This window comes from Coturnix japonica, unplaced genomic scaffold, assembly GCF_054131305.1.
Source record: "Coturnix japonica strain WE unplaced genomic scaffold, WE-NBRP24 Scf121, whole genome shotgun sequence".
NCBI classification, from domain to species: Eukaryota; Metazoa; Chordata; class Aves; order Galliformes; family Phasianidae; genus Coturnix; species Coturnix japonica.
The window spans coordinates 22,661-42,572 of NW_028189024.1; the positions used below are offsets into that span (position 1 = coordinate 22,661).

Here is a 19,912-nt window from a genome sequence, read left to right on the forward strand (position 1 = left end):
TAGCGGATCCGTGGGGTGGATTTGGGCCTCGAGGCCTCACTATGGGGCACGCAGCCATTAAAGAGCCAAAGTGGGCATGAAATAGCAAACAGAGGGCTTGTTTGTTTCCTTTTTTTTTAATAAAAACCATGAGTGGAACACACCTGAAGACACCACAGAGGTATATTGAGCAGCTTGTTCAATTTATAGACAGCCAATGCGAGAAAAGAAAGGGGGTTTGTTTTGTTAAAGATTGAACCGTGAGCCACAAAAGGGGGATAAAGAGGCCAATGGAGCGCAGGACTTGAAGCCTGCTCCGCTCTGATGTCTGCTACGAGGGCTCTGTAAACTCTATTGCCAGTGTTACGGATGGATCGGCCCATTGACCTCAATTGGGTTTTGGTTTGGAAGTCTGGAATTCATGCATAAGTTTGATTTTCTCGCCTCTCGTGGCTTTAGAGACTGCCCCCCGCACAATGGTACACACCTACCATCAGTGAAAGCCATTTCAAATGGACTGGGAATCAAAATAAATGGGTTAAAGGATGCAATATCTCCCCTTTTTAGGGCTAGCAACTCAAGGATTCTTATCTCAATTATGAAATGTGATGAAGTTCTTTCCCCAAACCCTGAAGACAACAGTTTTCCTTACTCCAGATCTGGCATTTCTAAGGAGGAAAGAAGAGAAAAAAGAAAGTATGAGTGTTTAAAACAAAACAAGAAGAAAATTAAAGCTACCAGCTGCCATATTGCATCACAGGGAACACGAGCAAGAAAATACAGCCCATAGAGGTTGAAGAGAGGTGCTGGCTTCAGCTGGTAGCCTGGATTTAGTGTGACCCACAAGGCAGCACAGCTCCCTCCACCCTCAGCACATACAGACGGGGGCAGAATAAAAGCCATAAATGGCAACTTACTCTCATCATCACTGTCTGGTGAGTCCTGCAAAGAAGAAATGACATTAAGTGGAGCAGATGATGCTTGAGGGCGCTTTCAGAAGCAGCAAGCCTGCTGTCAGAGCATATCCCAAGCAAATACAGGTTCTTCAGGACATGATTTAGTTAAGCTTTACCAGTAGTTGTCTACAAACCAGCAATGAGCAATCACTGCAGGAAGGTGTATAAAACCGAAGCTAAACAGCGAACATTGCTGTGACTGCCCCCAGCACAACTGAAGGGGGAAAGGACTATTTCTGCTCAACTCTATCAATTAACAAGCAAGGTTTGGCATCATTTATACTTAGAACTATGCTGAGGTGGGGAAAGCAAGCTCGACTTCAGCAAGTAGCAATGAACACGCAGCGTGCTTAGCCCGACCTACATACTGCAAAGTACTTACATCATCTGCCCCATCTACTTCTGGTAAGTCTACATCGTCATCTCCACCCATGTTGTTCATCATCTGTTTCAGAAAGATAAAAGCCACGTGAATGGGAATAAAACCCTACAAAGTAGCTTAAGATTGTGATAACCAACAGCCACCAGCTGTTTTGACAGGCCTTGCTGCTGCTATGCAGAAATCACAAGGTGACCGACACCAGTAGGACAAGCATTCATTTTGCATTTGATAACGAGCACGAGCTGCAGTGCCAAGAGCCCACAGCATGAGTTCAAGCAACTGCAGTCTGCTCCAGAGCTGTTATTTCCTGCCCTGAGCTCTGCTGCTCATCAGCACCGTACCAAAGACCTTTTGTGCTGAGTAAGGCACACAGAGAGCAGGAGGAAGGCAGAGGAAGGTAACTCTAAAGCTGTCGGTCACTTCCAGCTCACACAAAAGCCAAAAGAAACCCAAACCTCCAGGAATTCATCTTCCCCTACCTCAGAAAAACGATCGAAATTGGACATGTCTTCATCTGAATCATCTTCCCAGTCTTTCCAGTTGTTGAAATCCACGCTGAGCCAGTTGAGCTGCAGGTTAACATAAAGAAAATGAAAGACAAGCTGTTACTACACAGGATGAGAACTACCAGAACTGCCAACCCAACCAGCAAAGCAAGCAATGCTGCACCATTCAAACATGACCCCCCCACACACACACAAAAGAGGGGCCATCAAGTACAGACTGCTACAGACACCGAGGGGATGAAACCCACCTTTGCCCTCTCTTTTGTTAACCTTGGCCATGCCTGACCAGATTCTCCTTTTCGTAAACAACACAAGATAGATCTGTCTGTTCTTTTATGCTTTGATTCCTGGGGAAAGAAAGACATAAAAAAGACAGTAATTGTTAGTTTAGTAATCACTGACACCATCACAAACTCATATTATTCATTGTTTTAAGCTGTTTAGTTATTCCTTGCCCTGAAAAGCACTGCCTGTTCTTTAAGCTACCCCCAGTACTGTGAGAAAGTTGATCCTTAGGGTGCAAAAGCACTCAGACACACGAAAGCACAGCGTGGCTATTTATCAGACAGCTCCCATTACCAGCAGGTCTGCATGACTCCAGAAATCAATGCCATGCTTTTAATTACAACAATAATTAAAAGTGAGGAAATGCAACAGGTGAAACGGCACCGAGTGCTTGAGGTTGACTGAGCAAAACCCCCCTTATGTGCCCATGGGTGAGGAGGAGCAAACAAGGGGCAGCACAGGGGGAGCAGCTCCCCTCTGCAGGGTGCAACTTGCTTTAGGAAAGGCAGGCAATGTGAATGAGAAAGAGCTGAACATTCTGCACACAGCGTTAAGAACGTGGTAGAAGAGCTGCAGAGGGTACTTACATTTGGATCAATATTATTAAAAAGGTCGATTTCGTTTAAATGTTTAAAGTTATCACTTCCTCCAAGACAACTGGGGAGAGAACAAAAAACAAAAGAGCTTTCAGCAGGAAATGTCTTATGCTATAAATAAAGGTTGGTAACAGAGCTCGCTCCTTTAAGGTAAAGCATCACCTCATCAGCACTGGTGCAGCTGTGGGTATCCCAGTGCTGACGTGACCCAGCACTTACCTGAACGTAAGTTTGGATTTCTCAAAATTTACATTAACATCTTTACTGTCTTCCACACAGAACTCGATGAAGACGTAATCCCTTCGGTCGTACCACTTCGCAGAAGCAGGCTGCCTGCAGGGAGACCATTTAAAGACATTCAGGTTAGGATTTCAGCTCGCCTTTAAAGAGCATTTAAAGCTGATATGAAGGCTGAAGAGAAGATGGGTCGTCCAAGAGCTTCACGTCAAACCCAGCTGGGATCGGTACCACCAAACCAGCAGCATCATGACCCACATTTCACATTCTACACCTGCAGATTCCAACTCCAAGCTGGCATCCCTTGAGACAGAAGGCAGCTCCTGCCCTCCTGCAGCACAAAACACTGCTGGGTTCCTGAGCTTCCATACAGGCAGCTCAAGCTCCAGGTGAGCAGCACTGTTTGAGTGCATCCACCCCACACCAGGGGGGTAACAGCAGCCCCACTGCCAGCTCCCATCACATCCAGCCCATCCCCACAGCTCAACCACCCCATCCCAGTGTTAAACACCCAGCAGGAGCTGCTGTTGCTATGGCAGGGTGAGCACAGAGCTTTGCTCCCAGAGGTGTGTGAGCAACGCTGCAATTCCAGTGCTGAAGTTTCCTGTTCTGAACCCGCCGGTCATTTCCTTTGGTATTTCCAGCACAGCTCCAGGCAGTGAAAGCACATCAGGACACATAGAATAAGGTGCTGCTCTCTGTAGCACCTTCATGCTGTGAGGTGCTCGGACTCAGCGCTGCACTCTAAAGCATTACAGCATGAGAACCCAACCAAAGACGGATTAAGTTTCCAGAACGTTCCATCAGGGTGACCCGCCGTTAAGCTTCCAGAGCAGATCTCAACTCCCACCCCATTCAGCTGCAGCTACTGAGCTCACCTGCACCGTGACCCATAGGGTGCAGCCACTGCTGTGAGCCCAAAGCAGCCCCACAACCACAACTCACAGACGCTGTTTTAAGTTCAAACCCCACCATTCTTCCTGCCTGCAAGGAGTTGGGATTGAAGCTACTGTGATTCAGCTGATAAAGGGGAGAGAGACCAAATGGGATCCACTCCACGGCTGATTCCTGAATTGCTGCTGCTTATAAAGCCAAGGGACAGAGATCCCACCAGCCAGCGTGCTGTTATCACAACAGCAGCCTCAGTGTCCCTGCTGAGCACGGTGCTGAGGCTCTTGTGAATAGCAAGAAGACTTTGCACGTGTTTGCAGTGTCAATGGAGACATCCCCAGCCTTCCCTGCGAGCTGGGCACGTTCCCTGGTTGTGCTGTTCTAACCCAGCCTCGATGCTTGTATCCAGCTTACTCCAATGCAATTCATGTTTCTAACAGCAAACTTCTAGTACCTCCCCACATGCTGAAATACACTCAGTGCAACACATTAAAACCGTGCTAGAAGTCTTATATGAACTACTCACCTTCCTTTCCATCTCTCATAGGGAAACAGAGGCCTTCCCTGGGCTGCTGGACTCACCATCTGAATAGGGCAGCTACATAGTGGCTTCTAATGGTGATTCCTATCTCATGCTGTGCTGTGGTTCACACTGCTCTGAGCAGACCCAGGTTGAGCAGTGCAGGTGGTTCCCCCTCACCCCCCGCAGACCCAGCACCCATTTCCTCCCAGCACTGAGAAGGATGTTGGGATCATTAAGCAGAGCCCAGCGCTTCCTCCTGGCTCAGCTGAGCTCATAGAATGAGAGCAGAATAAATTAATTAGACGTTACTTCAGCCTTATGCCAACATTGTCAAGCAGAGCGTTGTGTGTGTGCTTTGGTGATGGATCGCCCTCCTGTCCTAACCACATTGAGAACAGAGCAAATAAACCTTAAGTCCCACCCAACAACCAACTGCCAGGCACTGAATAGAGCCAAGCACAGCAATGGAGCCCTCCCCATATTCCCAGAGGGCTCCACCATCACCTGTAGAGTCTGGTGACCTTCTGAATACAGACACATAGAATGGCCTGGGTTAAAAAGGACCACAGTGAGCACTGAGTCCCAACCCCATTATGTGCAGGGTCACCAACCAGCTGCCCAGAGCCACATCCAGCCTGGCCTTGAATGCCTGCAGGGATGGGGCATCCACAGCCTCTTTAGGCAGCCTGTTCCAATGCATTACCACCTTCCTCCTAAAATCCAACCTAAACCTTCCCTATCTCAGTTTCAAACCATCCCCCTTGTCCAATGAGGATGGCAATGATCACAGCAGCTCTGTGCTGGGTTGAGAAGCCCCCTCACCCCTTGGTAGGCTCCGTTGGGGGGGGGGGGGATCCTCAGCCCCTGTGCCCCCATATTGAGCTCAGATCACACCAGGCACAACTTGAGGCCATCAGGATGCCCCCAAAGCTGCCCACGTGCTTTTTCTCTTCCCCATTCAACACACTGGGAGGACACATCCCATCCTGGAAAGCACATTGACAGCCCGGATGGCTGCAGGCATCATCTGCTGGACAAAGATCCTCACCCCCCATAGAGGATCACGAGAAACCCTCTTATCTCCACAGCCAGCGTGACGAGTTTTGCTCCCCATTAACTCCTTTTGCATTAACTCCTTTTGCTTTCATCTCCCAGCACCACGTGGGAGCTGCAGGCCGTGAGAACAACCCCAGGCATCGCAATGCAGCAGCGCTGAGCTCTGGGGATGATGCAGCCTTTAAGGTTACACGGAGCTCTCAGCTCTGAGACTCTTTGCTCCTTCTAAGTCCCATTCAGCAGCCCTAGAGCTCAGAGTGATGGCGGTGATGGCCACAGTGATCAACCCATTGGATCAATGAGAACCGGCGGGTCTCAAGTCACGGGGTTTGGGGCAAATAACACCGGGAAGGTGCCGCTGTTTGCATTCACTCCAATCACTGCATGGAGCTGAACCACTTAGGGCACAACACATCGGGCTCAGCGCTCAGCCCGGCCCGGGGCTCAACCGGACCCGGGGCTCGACCGGACCCGGAGCTCAGCCGGACCCGGAGCTCATCCCGTCCCGTCCCGCAGCCCCGTCCGTCCCCGCCCGGTTCCCATTCATTGCCCGCCGTCTCGCTGCTCGCTGCCCCGCACCGGGACAGGCCTCATGTCGCGGCCCATCCCGGCGCTGATCGCGTTGCTCCGCTCCAGGCCGCGGCCTGTTCCCATGTCGGTGCCCGCCCCCTCCGCCGCTCACGGTGTAGGCCCGGAGCGCCCCCCCCACACACACACAACCCCCCTCAGGGCCTCACATGGCGAGTGGCGGCGGCGGCGGCTCCAGTCGTTGGGGGGACACGGCCTAACCCGGCGGGTGGCGGCGCTGTGTCTCTCGGTGTCTCTCGGTGTGTGTCGGTATCTATCGGTGTGTGTCGGTGCGGCCCGTTGAGCTCCGGGCGCTCCGAAGGCTCCGGGCTCGGCGCGGCCTCGGTTCCCACAATGCACCGCGCGGCGGCGGCGCCCAACGTTGGTGACGCAGCAAAATACCGCCGCGCCGATTCGGCCGCTTCACTCTGCGCATGCGCGTGTCCCGCGTGTCGCCTCCGGCGCGCGGCGCTTCCCGCCCTCCCCTCATTGGCCACGCCCCCTCCTCCCTTCTAGCAGCTTCTCGGCGCGCATGCGCACTGCGCTGAGTGGGCGGAGCCAGTGGTTACCATGGAGACATGGGGGGGGGGCAGCGGCCTGTAGGCGCGCCTGAGAGAAGTTGAGGCCTCAGTCAGTGCGGCTCTATCAATTAAGTTTTATTAACTGATAGAAACAAAGTACAAATGTTAAATGTAGGTTTTCCTTTAAGTCTTCTCTGAAATAACCAAAAAAAAAAAAAAAAAAAAAAAAAAAAAGAAATAATAATAGGTTTCCTCCTCCTCCGTTCGGCTACATCGTCAACTCCTGAGGAGAGAAAAGAGGCGTCAGTAGGCCCCAAAGGCGACAGTAGGCCTCAATGGCATCAGTAGGCTCCAATGGAGGCAGTAGGCCTCAATGGAGGCAGTAGGCCCCAATGGCGGCAGTAGGCCTCAATGGCGGCAGTAGGCCCCAATGGCGGCAGTAGGCCCCAATGGCATCAGTAGGCCCCAATGGCATCAGTAGGCCCCAATGGCATCAGTAGGCCCCAATGGAGGCAGTAGGCCCCAATGGCGGCAGTAGGCCCCAATGGCATCAGTAGGTCCCAATGGAGGCAGTAGGCTCCAATGGCATCAATAGGCCTCAATGGCATCAGTAGGCCCCAATGGCATCAGCAGGCCCCAATGGCATCAGCAGGCCCCAATGGAGGCAGTAGGCCCCAATGGCGGTAGGCCTCAATGGCGGTAGGCCTCAATGGCATCAGTAGGCCCCAATGGTGGCAGTAGGCCCCAATGGAGGCAGTAGGCCCCAATGGAGGCAGTAGGCCTCAATGGCATCAGTAGGCCCCAATGGCGGCAGTAGGCCCCAATGGCATCAGTAGGCCCCAATGGCGGCAGTAGGCCCCAATGGAGGCAGTAGGCCCCAATGGAGGCAGTAGGCCCCAATGGCGGCAGTGCGGCCTAGTGGTAGGCCTCAAACAGCAGAGGTGGGATGTGGGATATGAGATATAGAATGTGGGATATGAAATGTGGGTTATGGGATATGGGATGTGAAATGTGGGATGTAGGCCCCCCCCCAGCACACAGCAGCTCACCATTATAGCGTTTACAATGTCGTTGCTGTTGTTCTTCAGGGCACGGACCGCCTTCGCTCTGGACACGTTGGCCTGGGACATGACCAGCTCGATGTCTTTCACCTCCACACCGGTTTCATCAACCTAAAGAAGCAGCGTCCAGCTCTGACTGCAGCTCAGCACAGTTTGCTCCTTGCAGCCCCCAAGGATCTGCTCCCTTCTGCCATTGAGGCAGATGGAGAGCTGCATGTCTGCACACACATCCTGCTTGGCCGCCCATCAGAGGCAGGAGTGGATGGGGAAGCCCTACAGGGCCGTCTGGGGAAGGGCTCACCTCTTCTTCCTCGCTCTCCTCCTGCACGGTGGGGGTCTGTGTGTTTTCCTGGATGTTTGAGACGGCTTCTCCTTGCACTTTGAACTTCTCGGCAGCCGCCAGCTGGGCCTGCTGGGACAGATCTTCAATCTAGAAGAAGGAAAGAGCAGAAGTGAGGCCAGGTCCATGCAGTGTGATGGCGGCACACAGGCTCAGATGGGGGAGGCTGAGCTTGGCAGCACCCACACGCAGCAACCCCGATGTCGGTGTGGGTTGTGGGCCTCCCTGCACCACCCCAGGGCACAAATAGGGGTGTAGGCAGCAAGAACAAACCCCCACCACCCCTCACAGCTCTGCAGTCTGCCCCCTGTTGCTGTGAACACGGAGGAGTGTGGCTGCCTGGCACGGCAGTCAGCTGACCTTTGCTTCTCCAAAGACTATATAGGTGTCTGATGCTGGGCTCTTGTACACATCTGGTTTTGTGATGACAAAGAGGATGTTCTTAGATTTGCGGATGGTGACTCTGGTTACTCCTGTGACCTGGCGGAGGCCGAGTTTAGACATTGCCTGAAAAACAAATGAGAAAGAGAAGTGAAGGGATGAAAAGGTACTGACACAGCTCAGCCCGTCAGTTGTGTCCCCTCATCAGTCATTCTCAGGTTTTCAGACTGACATAGCACAGTCTGGGAGGAAACTTCTAAGTCCCATCCACGTCATGGATCCACATCATCCATGGATCCATGGAGCCACTCCAGACAAAAGGATTTTGCTTATGAACAGGGACATTCCCTCGCCTAGGGGTCTAATGAAGGCAAAAAGTGATATGAACCTCTTGCAGCTCCCACAGGCTGCAATGCTGGGCTGGGAGGTGAGGAGCTGCTGCCTTGAATGGCTTCCCAAGGCAAACACCAGGCACTCGAGGGTAATATGCAAGACCCCAAAGCCACAGCTTGTCCACATACACATCTGCCCACTCGCCTTCCTCTTACCTTCCGTGCTTTCTTTTCACTCCGGCTCTGTTTTGCTTTGCTAACAGGTTCTTCATCTATTTCAGCTGCTGCTGCAAGCTGCAAGGAGAGCAAACAGGAGAGTGCTGTGACAACCATACAGAGCTGGTGGGGTAAAGGGCATATATCTGTCCCCACAGGACACGGGGTGGCTGGTTTGCACCCCTCCCTACCTGTGCCTGCTGTGTTGTGGCCTGTGTGGAGTCGTGCTCTTCAAGCTCTGGTACAGACTCATCGCTGTCAGACTCTGTTCCAGACCCTGCAGAAATGAATGTCACAGTTCTCAGCTCAGCACCTTGCCAGGAGCTTCAGGCAGCTCCAGGGGACACAGTAAGCTCATGGAACACTAATGCCTTAGTGTCAGCTGTTGCTGGTGATTTGAATTCCAAGTGAAATGCATTTCCAGTTGGTGTGCTTGAGTAACACCTGGTGGGAAGAGCTTTGCAGCCATGAGCAGGGACAGCAGTGGGCCAGTCAGAGCCACCCTGCCTCCTCCTGGCTCTTGCCATGGTGGAAGATGCCCAAGAGCAGCCAGAGAAGCCACACCAGGGGCCAGGCAGTGCTCTGTGCCCAAAGACTCAGCCCAACTCCAATGCTCCAGGCCAGAGCCACGGCCCAGTGAGTCAGCAGCAATGCTCTCAGAGCTCCTCAAACCTGTTCAGCTGCAGGCACTGCGGGAGCTGAGACACGGCACGGAACCAAGACCCAGCCCACCAGGCCCTTGGGGCTGCTGCACCTCTCTGTGACTCGATGACAGGCTGATCTATACTCAGTTTGAAAACCCTCATCAAAAACAACCTTTTGGACACTCAGTTTGGCCTCTCCACCAGCTCATGCAGTGCACGGTACCTTCCAGAACACCACACAAAGCAGAGCTGTGTGTCTCCAGCCCGCAGAGCAGGCTGCAGGGTGAGCTCAGTGCTCTCTCATGCAGCTGCCACCCAAATTCAGGCCCATTTCCTTCTCTGGAAAGTGTCTCTGTACACACCACGCAAACAGGAGCCCACAACAAAGGTCTCTGCAGGTTGCTGGGTGATGCCCAGGCACCAGCACAGCCCCCAGCAACGCTCTGCTGGTGGATGGACAGTGGGAAACCCACAGCTAAATCCAAACACAGCTGGGCACAGCATGGAGCAGCTCTTCCCGAAGATCCAGCATGAAACCAGCTCAGGCAGCATTTCCAACACCCACACAGGTCACACCATGCTCCGTGCCTGACAACACGCTGTTAGTGACAGCAGCCTGCAGGCACCGTGCCGAGCCCTGGAGAGGTGATGGCACAGCAACAACCCCCCACCCCTCACCCCACTCTCAGCACAGCACACCCGCAGACGCACCGAGCCACACGGGGGGCACTGAGGGCCCCGTGCTGGGTTAGTATCCAGTGGGCAGCCAGTGACACTCCATGCACACGGCAAACTGTGCTGACCAGCTGTACCCTTGTCATTCTTCACGACGGGCTGCTTAGGAGCAGGGGCCTCGGCAGGGGCCACGGCTGCTCGGGGAGAGAGGTCCACCAGGATGGGCTGCAGCGGCGGCTCGGCAGCGGGCACCTCAGGGGGGATCAGGGGGGGCAGGTCATCATCGTCATCAACAGCGGTGCTGGCAGGAACAGGGCCTTTCCCAGCAGGCTTGGCTGGGGATGGACGTGGAGCCTGCTTGCTGCCTTTAGTGGTGGGGGGCTGCTTCTTGGCAGGGGCAGCATTTGGCACAGCAGAGGCAGGAGGGGTGGCCTCTGCTTTCTGGGGTGTGGGGGTTCCACGATCAGCTGCTGGCTTTGGGAGGGCACCAGGAGTCCCCGGGGCTGAGGCAGCAGCACCTGGAACTGCAGGCAGTGTGCCAGGGGCAGCCGGGCTGGCAGGAGCTGCCTTGGCTGCAGGGGGGGCAGAGGGAGCAGAAGGGGCTGCCAAGGCAGCAGTGGGGCTCTTGGGAGATGCTTTGGCTGCAGCTGCAGGTGCTGGTGCTGCAGGGGGAGCAGATGGGGCAGCAGTGGGGCTCTTGGGAGGTGCTTTAGCTGCTGCTGAAGGTGCTGGAGCTGCAGGGGCAGCAGATGGGGCAGCAGTGGGGCTCTTGGGAGACGCTTTAGCTGCAGCTGAAGGTGCTGGAGCTGCAGGGGGAGAAGATGGGGCAGCAGTGGGGCTCTTGGGAGATGCTTTAGCTGCAGCTGAAGGTGCTGGAGCTGCAGGGGGAGAAGATGGGGCAGCAGTGGGGCTCTTGGGAGGTGCTTTGGCTGCAGCTGCAGGAGTTGCAGGGGGAGCAGATGGGGCAGCAGTGGGGCTCTTAGGGGACTTTTTGGCTGCAGGGGGGGCAGCTTGAGCTGGTGGAGCCGTGGCAGGAGCAGAGGGAGCAGACTGGGCAGCAGTGGGACTCTTGGGGGGCTTTTTGGCTACAGTGGGGGCAGCTTGGGCTGGTGCAGCAGAGGGAGCAGCAGCAGAGCCCTTTGGGGGCTTTTTGGCTGCAGTGGGGGCAACTGGAGCTGCAGGACCTGCTGGAGCTGCTGCAGCAGAGGGAGAGGATGTGGCGGCAGCAGAGCTCTTTGGGGACTTCTTGCCTGCAGGGGGTGCAGATGGAGCTGCCAGCGTAGGTGTGACAGGTGGGGGGCTGGCAGGGGCAGAGGGGGCAGCAGCTGGGCTCCCAGGAGCTGCTTTGGCTGCTGCTGGAGGAGCTGCAGGAGCTGGTGCAGCAGTAACAGGGCTCTGGGGAGCCACTTTGTTGGCAGCAGGGGCAGCTGCAGCCTGGGGAGCTGCAGGAACTGCAGCAGCAGGGACAGAGGGAGCAGTGCCTGGGCTCTGGGGAGCTGCAGGAACCACAGCAGCAGGAGCAGAGGGAGCAGCAACAGGGCTCTGAGGAGCTGCTTTGGTGGCAGCAGGGGCAGCTGTAGGAGCTGGAGTGGCAACAACAGGGCTCTGGGGAGCTGCTTTGGTGGCAGAAGGGGCAGCTGGAGATGGAGGACCTGCAGGAATCACAGCAGCAGGAGAAGAGGGGGCAGCAACAGGGCTCTGAGGAGCTGCTTTGGTGGCAGAAGGGGCAGCTATAGGAGCTGGAGTGGCAGCAACAGGGCTCTGGGGAGCTGCTTTGGTGGAACTGAGGGCAGCTGGAGCTGGGACAGCTGCAGGAACCACAGCAGCAGGGGCAGACGGGGTAGTGACTGGACTCTGGGGTGCTCCTTTGGCCGCAGGAGGGGTGGCTGGAGCTGCCATTGCTGGTGTGACAGGCAGGGGGCTGGCAGGAGTCACAGCAGCTGGCAGTGAGACAGGGGTGGCTGGAGCTGCTTTAGCTGGAGCTGGAGCTGCTGGTGGCCCTGAGGAGGACAAGGCAGCTGCTGGGGGTGGGCTGGGCAGGACAGGGGCTGTCACAGGAACTGGGCTCCCAGGGGGTGTCCTGGCCACTGCAGGGCTGCCAGGGGCTGCCAGGGCAGGGCCCACAGGACAGGTCATGGTCCCAGAAGCAGCTGGAGCCAGCGGACAGGTGGGAGTACCAGACATGGAGCCCCGCACGGGAGCAGCAGCACTGCAGGGGACTGTACCACCCGGCAGCAGAGGGGCCAGCGCCATGGGGGCAGACAGAAAGATGGGTGGGGAGATGGTGGCTGCCAGGGGTGAGCCCAGGGGAGCAGCTGGAGGGGGCAGGGGTGCAGCAGGGTGCACTGGCATCGCAGGGGGGCTCTGGGGAGGAGCTGTGGTACCTGCAGGGGCTGCTGCTTGGGGGGGTGCCTGGGGCAGAGCAGCTGGGGCTGCCCCGGGACTCTTGGGAGGTGCAGGGTGAGGGGCTGAGGCTGCAGCTCCAGTGGGGCTGGGAGGAGCAGAGACTTTAACAGGAGGCATGAGAGCAGCTGGGAGGCAGCCAGGACTCACTAGAGATGGGGAGGCTGCTGGGGGGGCTGCCTGCCCTGCAGCAGGAAGTGCAGCCAGAACTGGTGATGCTGGGGCTGGGAGTCCTGGAGATACTGGGCTGACTGGGGCAGCAGCAGGCCCTTGGGCAGCAAAACCAGTTGGGGATGGTGGAACTGGAGCTGGAGGAGGGGAAGAAGTAACTGGGAGGGGCAGAGCTGGGGCAGAGGGCTGGGGAGGGGCAGAAAAGACAGGAATTGCTGCAGCTGGGACCACAACAGGGGAGAGAGGGGCTGGGGGCACGGCTGGGGCAGAGCTGGGTGGCTCTGTAGGAACAGCCTGGGCATCTGGGCCCAGGGCTGGAGTCAGAGGCAGGGAATGAGCAGCAGGAAGAACAGCTGAAGGAAAGAAACAAAGTGAACCCATGAGAAATAAAAAGAGAAAACAAAGGCAGGGCAGGAAGAAACACACACACACACCCCCCCACAACAGCCAGTCCTCTGTCTTCTGGCTCTGGGCTCCCCACACCTCCAGAACCCAAGATAGGGGTACTGGGGAAAAGCACAGTGCAAATTGCCCCAAGGGCTCTTAGGGATCCCACAGACTGAGCTGAGAGCAGCAGGCAGCCAGCCTCCCTCAACAGCAGGTGGAAGCCCACCTGGTTCCTCTGAGCACAGTACAGGGCCAGGACCCAGAGTCCTCCCCCTGCACACCATTAGGGTTAATGCAACCACAAACATCCAGAACAGCAGCACACTGTGGTTAATGTGACACACGGGGTGTTACCAGGAGGTCTGAGTACCTGGTGCTGTGGCAGGAGAAGAGGCAGCAGGGGCTGCAGGAGGGAGGACAGCTGGAACTGAATGGTGAGAAGGACAGTTTGTTACCACCCGTCCCATACAACAGGCCCTGCCCTCCACTTGGGCCATTCCCAAAGCCTGACACAGAACCGAAGGAGCCCAGGGCTGGGGAGAGGCAGAGTGAGAGCCCACAGCAGCAACACTGATCAGACCAGCACAACCAGCAGCGCCGGTCAGGAGAGCAGAACTGGCTCTATGGGCAGCACAGCCCTGCACACCCACAGCGACATGGGAGACAGGACAAGGCATGTGGCCAGGCCTCCTGCCAAGGGCTGAGCGTCCCAACCCAGATCACAGAGCTGCAGCCACGTGACTGGAGCAAAGATTTCTTCCTTCTTCCCTTCTGGGTGCTGACTCTTGCCTGCTGTCCTGCAGGAAGGAGCCACTTCACATGGAGGACTCTATTTTTCCCAAGTAAAGCCAGTCAGTTACTCCACTCCTCACCATTCTGTTGTCCAGAGCAGCAACGCACACAGTAAAGACTCACAGCAGCTTCATCTTCAGGTGGTCTCCCTTTCTCTCCCCCAAGACCCACAGCTCAGAAGATGATTCTAACACCCTGCTGACCTCAAAACACAGAGCAGCAGAGGAACCTGCAGCTGCTGTGTTGGATGCTCCAACCACTGACCAGGGCAGCCAGCGTGAACCAGGAAACCTCAGCTCTGGGGGAAGCCATAAACACTTCAAAAAGGAGCAGCGTGTCCTGCCAAGAGTGAGCTGGCCCCTGGCCCTGGACTGAACAAGCAGAAAGAACAACTCTGCTCTCTCAAGAATCTGTCCAGCCCTTTCTGTTCTTTCACCCACACGCAATGGAGAGCGTGGTGTGAGGCCGGCCTGCAATCAGCCCCACAAATAACCCCTCCTTATCCAGCAGCCAACAAACAAACGTGGAGTGTGGGACTCTTGCAAACCATACGTAATTTGTTAAGGGATGTTTACAATAAATAGACTGCAATGACTCTTTTGACCAGCTAAAGGCTGCAGCCCTGCCCTGAGCACAGACCAACTTCCCACAAGTCAAAGGAAGACACTGAAGATTCCCACCCTGCACCAGAGCCCTCCCAGACCAGCTTCCTGCCTGGCCTGGCCCCAGAAGGGCTGGCTCAGCACAGAAAGGACATCACAACAGCTTACCATCCCACCTCCACAACAACCCAGAGGGATCCAGCAGCCTTCCTCTGCCTCACCACCCCCCCAGGACAGGGGACAGCACCGTCAAAGCTGCCTGGGATCCACTTCTCCCAACCTCCACAATGTCATGAGAGACTTGAGAGCAGCACAGCACTGACAGGAGGTGACCCAAGGAAGCACAGAGCCCCAAGAGGACACAAGCCTGTGGCATGGAACCACAGGAATCCCAGCTATGGCTGACAGGGAACAGAGCAGCTGCCTCCAAGCACAGCTGTCACACAGCAGCCATCACTTCAACCTGCTCCAGGAGGGCAATGAAATGAACTGCCTGGCAATGAAGTGCCTGGCAATGAAATGAAGTGCCTGGCAATGAAGTGCCTGGCACTGAACTGACTGTCCAGGCTGCCTCAGCTTCTCCTATGCTCCCACACCTTGGCCACATCATTTATCAGCCCATCACTCATTCCATGTGCTCCCCATGTGTGTTTCCAGATGATGCAACACCTCCCTCATCGAGCAGAGCCAAAAAACCATCATTTAGCTGAGAAAAGCCCCCTCTAAAAGTAACCCCAGCCTTTATAGACGTTATATCTGGGCACAATGAGGGCAGATAGATATTAATGTTACAACCCAGGGCCAACAAACAGTGCTGGATCCAACTGACCAAGGCTGGGATTGAATGAGCCCCAATACAACACAGTGTTACCCCCAGCCACCCCATCGCTGCCCCATCCCGGTGTCTCTCGTCCCATCGGTTCCCCGGTATCCTCCCGTTCTCCCGGTTTACCTGTCTCCGCCTGCGGCTGCGGCAGCTCCTGCTCTGTGGCCGGGACGGTTTCTGTAGCTTCGCCAGGCATTTCTGTGTGAATAACGGGGATAAAGAACCCACACCGGACTCAAGGCCGCCTTTAAACATCGGTAACGGGCCTTAACGGCACCGCACACCGGGGACTCAACCAGCACCGAGGGCCGCCCGGCTGCTGCCCGTTAACGGCAGCGGGGACCCAACATGGAGCGGATCCCAGGCGGATCCCAGGCCTCCCCACGGCTCGGGCCTACTGCGGCCTACACGACTCGCCCGCTTCCCTCAGCCCATCCGCGGCCTCAGCCGCCTCTTCCGGCTCCACCGACGGCCCCGACCGCTCCTCCGCCTCCCTCCCTCTCTCCCTCCCGCCTCGGCCGCCGTCTCAACCCCACGAGGCCGCGGATGGAGGCGGATGGCGGCGGCGACACTCACCGGACGGGGAAGCGGAGCCCAAGATGGCGGCAGAAAGAGACCAAGCGGCGGAAGGCGCGACTTCCGGAAAGACAATCACTTCCGGGGGAAGTGAGCAACACACTTCCGTCCGCTCGCCCCGACGGCTGCGCACGAACGTTCCGGGCCGCGTTCGAAAGTTCCGGGTCACGTTGGGACGTTCCGGGGTACGAGAAGGGGGGGCGCCCCCCGGGACCCCCATCCCCCCCACCCCGCAGCCTCAAGGAGGCGGACACGGAGCTGAATAGCAATTTTAATAGATTTCGGGTATAAAAAGTACAAAAAAGCATCCAGACAAGTGAGAATTGGACACGAAGTTAGGGGGGGGGGGGGGGGGGGGGGGGGTCGTTGATCCTCCCTCCGTGGTCAGAACTGTCCCTGCAGGTCTGGGAAGGAGCAGAAATTAATGGGGTTTAATGGAGGATCCGATGATGGAGGAGCAGCTGGACGTGGAGCCCCCCCAGCTCTCACCGTTCCTCCGCAGCCGCTGCCCGCGACGCTCACGCTCCATCTCCTCCAGGAACTGCTCGAAGGTTTTTACGTAGGGAGCCAGCTGGGTCCGACGGTAATCTGAATGGGGGGGGATGGGAGATGGGACTGAACCCACCCCCATCAATTAACCCACCCCCCCCACAGCCCTTAACCCACCCCCCAGCCATTAACCCACCTCCCCAACCCTTAACCCCCCCCCCAGCCCTTAACCCGCCCCCCCAGCTATCAACCCACCCCCCCCATCAATTAACCCACCTCCCCAACCCTTAACCCCCACCCCCCAACCCTTAACCCACCCCCTCCAGCCATTAACCCACCCCCCACAGCCCTTAACCCACCCCCCCCAGCCATTAATCCACCACCCCAGCCTTTAACCCACCTCCACAGCCCTTAACTCACCCCCCCCCAGCTCTTAACCCACCCCCCCAACCCTTAACCCACCCCCTCCAGCCCTTAACCCCCCCAGCCACAGCCCTTAACCCCCCCAGCCATCAACCCAACCCCCACAACCCTTAACCCACCCCCCACAACCATTAACATTAACCCACCCCCCCCAGCCCTTAACCCACCCCCCCCAGCCATTAACCCACCCCCCACAGCCCTTAACCCACCTCCCCAGCCACTAACTCACCCCCACAGCCATTAACTCACCCCCCCACAACCCTTAACCCACCCCCCCCAACCATTAACATTAACCCACCCCAACCCTTAACCCACCTCTCCAGCCATTAATCCACCCCCCCACAACCCTTAACCCCGCCCCCAGCCCTTAACCCACCTCCCCCAGCCATTAACATTAACCCACCCCTCTGCCCCACTCACCCCTCACTCTCCTCTTCGGCTCCGTCTCCTCTCCATCCTCCTGCTCTGCATCATCACCGGCTGCATCCAGCTCCTGGCACAGCGAGCTGCATGGAAGGACAATGCAGGACATGGTGGGGGGGGGCTGCTCATAATAGGGGCTACCCACAACCAGGGCTCCCCCCACACCGACCCCATGTACCGACCTGATGGTGGGCACTGAGAATGGGTCGAACTCATCCAACCTCTGCAGGTCCAGCGGCACCGAGATGCGACCTACAAGGGACAGAGATAGGGGAAGGTGAAGAGAGGTGCTGCATGGGGTGCCCATAGCAGGGTGCTGACCCCACAACCAGCTGCACCCCCCCCATTTTGGGGTACCCGCCTGCTTTGGGGTACCCCCCTGTTTTAGGGTACCCACCTGTTTTGGGGTGGACACTAAAGGGGCTCTTCAGGAGGTGCCCGATGCCTTTGCTGACGTTGATGTCGAGCCGTGGGAAGCAATACTGCAGCATGATCTCCCAGTCTGCATAACACGCCGTGCCCTTCCCGCTGCCCGCAGCCCGCTGTGGGTACAGGTAGTCAAGGGGCAGCACGGCCCCATAGCTGCCCCATAGCTGCCCCATAGCCACTCACCCGCGTCCTCTCCATGCGGCCCTTGAGCAGCTCCCAGCGCTGCCCCGAGTCACGTTTCTTGGGGAACTCAGTGTGCAGCAGCTCCCGGTGCTCTGCGGGGCTGTTAAGGGCCATCACAGCCAACACAACCCCCCCCTGAGCCCAGCAGATGGAAGGATAGAAGGAGAGAAGGAGAGAAGGAGAGAAGGAGAGAAGGATAGAAGGATACCGTCTGGAACCAGAGCAAGCACTTTGTCCCAGCGCTCGGGGCTGCCCAGGATGTCCTGGCCCTGCAGTGCATACGCCTCGAAGTATTTCTCCACCACGTTCACTGAGCGTCTGAGGAGCAGATGGAGAAGCTCAGAACCCCATAACCATCAGCTCAACACCCCATAACCATCAGCTCAGCACCCCATAACCATCAGCTCAACACCCCATAACCATCAGCACAACACCCCATAACCATCAGCACAACACCCCATAACCATCAGCACAGCACCCCACAACCATCAGCTCAGCACCCCACAACCATCAGCACAGCACCCCATAACCATCAGCTCAGCACCCCACAACCATCAGCTCAGCACCCCACAACCATCAGCTCAGCACCCCACAACCATCAGTTCAGCACCCCACAACCATCAGCACAGCACCCCACAACCATCAGCTCAACACCCCATAACCATCAGCACAGCACCCCACAACCATCAGCTCAGCACCCCACAACCATCAGCACAACACCAGGCAGAGCACCCCCATCCCCATCCCCACCCACCTGATGAATGGATGCACAGGCTCTGACAGATTCACCTTCTTCACCGTCTCAGCTCCACCCTGTTAATGTCAGATTGTTCAGCCCAACCAGGTGGGCAACACAACCCCCCCCCCCCTCCATACACCCACCTTGACCAGGCTCAGATACTCCACAGCAGCAGCTCTCAGAGCTGGGGACCATTTACGTACGGCGTCATCACAGACCCAGCAGTGGACACCTCTCCTTCCTGAGTACACCCACAGCCGGTGCTTCATGCCCAGGTCCTCTATGGGGCACAGTGGGGCTGGGGGAGCACTCCAGGCACTCCAGCCCCATAGCAGTGCTCCCCCAGACCCATTTGAAGGCATCACAATGGACAGCAGGGTCTGGATACGTGCTCAATGCACATCCCTGCATCCCTCACCCACGAGTGCACGGTCGATCACACGGACAGCGATGGTCATCAGAGTCCAACACTTGGAGCAGATATCAGCCGAGCTGTGGGCAGAGCACAGCGGTCAGATGGGTGCCAAGCATCCCCCCCCACGGCCAACTGGGCTCTATGGGGCTGCAACCCCCCCCATCCCATCCCCAACCCCCCCCATGGCTAACGGGGCCCTATGGGGCTACAACCCCCCCCTCCCCATCCCAAACCCCCCCAGGGACCTGCAGCACGTCCGGACATCATCATAGTCGGTCATATCGATATCAAACACCAGCTCCTTCTCCACGGGTTGGAACGCCCCGAGGTGCACCGTGTTGTGCTGGTTGGGCTGCGGGGAGCACAAGGGGTCACATCCCGCAGCCACCGGGGGGTTTAGGGGTGGAAGAAGGGGAGTGGGGGGGGGATACGAACGCGATGCGAATATACGGCCCCGATGTCGATCTTATAGGGGTTGGTCCTTTGCAGCTCCTTCTCCAGCTCCTGCGGGCTGCAGAACGACTGGAACCGCACGTAAACGTCGTCCCGCAGCGTGAAGGAGAACTCCCGAAGCTGGAAATAGTTCTTCTCCACTGCGGGGATGCGGAGAGGGTCGGGTTGGGGGGGTTGGGGGGATTGGGGGGGTTGGGGGGGATGTAGACCCCACCGATTCGCCGTCCCGACCCCGCCCGGTCCCTTCGCTCACCGCCGCCGTAGCCGAGCCAGCGGCCGTAAGCGCCGTGTGGGAAGAGCCGTCGGTAGAACACCGGGAGAAGCTCCGGTAACGCAGCCGGTTCGAACGGCGCCATGACGGGAAGCGGAGGGAAACGGCGGGACCGAAAGAAACCGAGTGGTCGCTGGGAGATGTAGTGCGACCCCTCCCGGAACGGAGCTGAACCGCTCCGA

At 57.0% G+C, this 19,912-nt stretch overlaps 3 protein-coding genes across 7 annotated transcripts; all 3 read right to left on the minus strand.

Annotated features, from left to right (window-relative positions):
• Positions 1 to 97: 97 nt before the first annotated feature.
• PTGES3 (prostaglandin E synthase 3) lies at positions 98 to 6,490 on the minus strand (the record flags this gene model as incomplete). The annotated part of the gene is given in 10 exon segments (XM_085535429.1): positions 98 to 647; positions 897 to 921; positions 1,318 to 1,380; positions 1,797 to 1,886; positions 2,072 to 2,170; positions 2,696 to 2,765; positions 2,924 to 3,037; positions 6,149 to 6,195; positions 6,256 to 6,321; positions 6,323 to 6,490. Coding segments are annotated over 10 exon segments (762 nt in total), but the record flags the coding sequence as incomplete, so codon positions are not given.
• A 126-nt stretch (positions 6,491 to 6,616) lies between these two features.
• Positions 6,617 to 15,976, minus strand: NACA (nascent polypeptide associated complex subunit alpha). Of its 5 annotated transcripts, none has more exons than XR_014941820.1 (10): positions 15,906 to 15,976; positions 15,456 to 15,527; positions 13,480 to 13,536; positions 10,185 to 13,075; positions 9,021 to 9,106; positions 8,830 to 8,907; positions 8,261 to 8,407; positions 7,862 to 7,990; positions 7,549 to 7,671; positions 6,617 to 6,782 (listed from the first exon to the last, which is right to left on the minus strand). XR_014941820.1 is itself a non-coding variant. In XM_085535437.1 (10 exons), exons 2-10 carry the CDS (start codon positions 15,523 to 15,525, stop codon positions 6,768 to 6,770), a joined length of 3,495 nt encoding a protein of 1,164 aa, XP_085391563.1. In that variant the 5' UTR covers positions 15,526 to 15,527; positions 15,906 to 15,976; the 3' UTR covers positions 6,617 to 6,767. The 5 variants fall into 5 exon arrangements, 4 of the variants coding, with proteins under 4 accessions (XP_085391563.1, XP_085391562.1, XP_085391564.1 ...); XM_085535437.1 differs by having other exon boundaries at positions 10,286 to 13,075; XM_085535436.1 differs by having other exon boundaries at positions 10,277 to 13,075.
• A 188-nt stretch (positions 15,977 to 16,164) lies between these two features.
• Positions 16,165 to 19,825, minus strand: PRIM1 (DNA primase subunit 1). Its single transcript, XM_015887084.3, has 13 exons — positions 19,713 to 19,825; positions 19,442 to 19,599; positions 19,252 to 19,358; positions 19,010 to 19,083; positions 18,735 to 18,871; positions 18,607 to 18,665; positions 18,061 to 18,170; positions 17,853 to 17,944; positions 17,638 to 17,782; positions 17,423 to 17,492; positions 17,238 to 17,323; positions 16,395 to 16,493; positions 16,165 to 16,309 (listed from the first exon to the last, which is right to left on the minus strand). The coding sequence occupies exons 1-13, from the start codon at positions 19,813 to 19,815 to the stop codon at positions 16,290 to 16,292; spliced, it is 1,260 nt and encodes a 419-aa protein (XP_015742570.1). The 5' UTR covers positions 19,816 to 19,825; the 3' UTR covers positions 16,165 to 16,289.
• Positions 19,826 to 19,912: the final 87 nt, after the last annotated feature.

What these genes read in the sequence shown, in the direction of transcription:
- NACA (XM_085535436.1), bottom strand. Translation starts at nt 15,525, where the DNA reads ATGCCTGGCGAAGCTACAGAAACCGTCCCGGCCACAGAGCAGGAGCTG. An exon ending in CCACAACACAGCAGGCACAG is followed by an intron (nt 8,908 to 9,020) that starts GTAGGGAGGGGT and finishes CTCTCCTTGCAG; the next exon opens with CTTGCAGCAGCAGCTGAAAT. An exon ending in TAGTCTTTGGAGAAGCAAAG is followed by an intron (nt 7,991 to 8,260) that starts GTCAGCTGACTG and finishes TCCTTCTTCTAG; the next exon opens with ATTGAAGATCTGTCCCAGCA.
- PRIM1 (XM_015887084.3), bottom strand. Translation starts at nt 19,815, where the DNA reads ATGGCGCCGTTCGAACCGGCTGCGTTACCGGAGCTTCTCCCGGTGTTC. An exon ending in GATGTCCGGACGTGCTGCAG is followed by an intron (nt 19,084 to 19,251) that starts GTCCCTGGGGGG and finishes CTCTGCCCACAG; the next exon opens with CTCGGCTGATATCTGCTCCA. An exon ending in GCCGCATGGAGAGGACGCGG is followed by an intron (nt 17,783 to 17,852) that starts GTGAGTGGCTAT and finishes CTGTACCCACAG; the next exon opens with CGGGCTGCGGGCAGCGGGAA.